This window comes from Berghia stephanieae, chromosome 4 (genome assembly GCF_034508935.2).
Source record: "Berghia stephanieae isolate SIO BIC M18660-M18661 chromosome 4, UCSD_Bste_1.3, whole genome shotgun sequence".
Classification (NCBI taxonomy): Eukaryota; Metazoa; Mollusca; class Gastropoda; order Nudibranchia; family Aeolidiidae; genus Berghia; species Berghia stephanieae.
The window spans coordinates 84054981-84057480 of NC_088363.1; the positions used below are offsets into that span (position 1 = coordinate 84054981).

The window sequence follows — 2500 nt, forward strand, 5'->3', positions numbered from 1 at the left end:
TATAAATATCAAATGTGTATGCTTTTGTATTCCAATTTAACTTCAGACTTGGGATCGAAGAGAAAATCGGATAAAACCTCATGGAAGCCAACAGCTCTGACACACCTTGCCATCCAAGGGTCTGGAGTCGTTCTGCAGTTCCATCCAGCTCCTGATTTCGCGGTTAAAAGCAGAGGTCTAGATGTCTTGGTTGGAAAGTACAGACACTTTTTCTTGACGGAGTCTGCAAGGTGGCAGGAATTTGGTGGTATGTTTGGTTGTATTTTTTCATCATATGCTTATTTAACGAATCAATTGTCTGCTAGTGCTAGAATACTTGCCTGCTTGTAGGTGGGTTTGTACAAGATCTTGAACAAAAATGAATAAACTAGCTACAAGTACTAGAGAGCGTGATGTTACCAGCACAAAATAGCCGAATTAGTCGCCGTCCTTACAAGGCCCACTTCTAGGCAAGAGACTAGCAAGTCAGAGACTGGAAAACGTTCATGAAATCCGATTTTTAGTCACCTGCTCCGCTTAGAATTAAGACTAGCAAGTCATTTACTAGGCTATTAAATTACTCAATCTAGTTCTCCTAATTAAAACTAGGCCCTGATGAGAGCAAATGCTTGAAACAATATTGTAGATGTTGATCAAAATTATACTTGACATCTTTTATAAATAGCTCCTTTTATCAACAAGTTTAGCACTATTACTTCATGGGTTTTGTTTTTATAATTTTACAAAAGTCTGTGCTATACTTGTTTTTCTCCAGGAGAAATCATTGTCAATAATGCTGAGACTATGGCTAACAACCCTCACAACAACTTCACGGTCATCACCAATCACGTGGGCATCAATATTGTGGGTGTCAACGACCTGTTACACGTGACCGTGTCCCTGCCGCCATCCATGAAGGTATCCCTCTGTCTCTTACTTTGCAATTTAATCAAATGGTGCCAGGTAAAAAAAATATGTTACTTGCCAGATAAGACAGAAAAGAAACTACAAGAGAAATCATTGGTAAAAATCAGCCTTCTTGGACCAATAGTAGTGTGGTTTGGTCACATGACATCTCCACCTTGCAATCATTTACCCACTAAATAAAAGTCCCATCAGCTTTGTGGATCATCATATCCTGTGGGTGGTGATGTATTTGTGGAGCACATTTAGTGGATATATAAAAGCCCAATTATATTATTTGCGTCTGCTTAATATAGTGAACCCTTCAAGAATTCACCTTCACATAACTAAATAATAAATATAAAACAGCAATACTGTAATTTATGAAATTATTGTCCTACTTCCAATTTGCATAGACTACACCAGCTACCACGTAACTTATTAAACAAAAAGCATGAATCAACCATTTTGACAACTCGTAACTCAGCAAAATACGATCCACGGCTGCTGTATCCAGTCGGCACAATGGATTTTCAAACTTGAGAAAACGCTGTTGAACATTTTTGCAGGTTGAAGAGGGCGCCGAGACCAAGGGGATGGGTTTGCTAGGAATGTTTGACGGTAACCATGACAACGATTACATATCAAAGTCCAACACACACTTATCTCCTGGAGTCAAACCCGAGACCTTGTTCAAAAACTTTGGCATGTCATGTGAGTATGAATATATTTTTAGTTATATCATTTGGATATAGTTTCACTCAGCAAATAATAGTGATTATCATAATAATAAAGCAAATAGAGTTGTCCTTTTTAGTAAATTTCATGTTTTAACAAACTAGGGTCTTCTAATTTAAAGGTTTTTTTCTGTACAAATTGAAAGTAAGACCGACTGTACAGGCATGGTATTGATGGTATTACGATTGTTGTATTTTTGTGTGGTGTATCAGTTTATTTTTTGGTTCCATTTACCTTTTTTTTTTTTTTCTTTTTTTTTTCCACTTTCATGTATGTTGGCATCAAATTGTTGATTTATTGGCGAAAGCCTAAGATTGAATAAACTTTGAAACTTTGAAACTTTGGTAAGATCACCAGAGTGTCGGGAATAGGAGTTCGAAGCTCAGGACTCAAGCAGGTGGAAACAACTACAAAAGCCATAAGAGAAAATTGATGCTCAGATCTTGTCGTACTCAAATAAAGGATACTTTGTTCCATTTTTGCTTAAAAACTTTCTCTTTAAATAATAGTTGATTAAGGAGACCATCAACTTCTAATAAATTTCAGACCGGAGGCTTCAAAAAGTGGACTGACTTTTTCTTGAATATTTCTGTTTTGTCTGACATTATTTCTTACTCCCTTTTTTTATTTTGATCGTTCTGTTTATGAGCAATCGTATTTATTATATATGCTTGCAATTTTTAATTTATAGTTATTGCGGAAAGTGGAATGCGGTTTAACTTTTCTATAGTTGAGACGCTATATAAAATTTTCTATTATCTTATTTGCTTTTATTATCATTCTCCTCCGCCCCCTCTCTCCTCCACCTACCCCTCTCCCCTCCTCCTCCTTCCCCCTATTCCTCCTCTCCCCTCCTCCTCCTCCTCCTCGTCCTCCTTTT

At 37.0% G+C, this 2500-nt stretch overlaps 1 protein-coding gene across 1 annotated transcript in view; it reads left to right on the plus strand.

Annotated features, from left to right (window-relative positions):
- LOC144971874 (sushi domain-containing protein 2-like) overlaps positions 1 to 2500 on the plus strand; it is a 37781-nt gene that overhangs the window by 26161 nt on the left and 9120 nt on the right. Inside the window, exons 16-18 of the mRNA XM_078912949.1 lie at positions 47 to 247; positions 755 to 897; positions 1452 to 1596. Of these exons, the coding sequence (XP_078769075.1) occupies positions 47 to 247; positions 755 to 897; positions 1452 to 1596 (489 nt within the window). The remainder of the gene's footprint in view (positions 1 to 46; positions 248 to 754; positions 898 to 1451; positions 1597 to 2500) is intronic.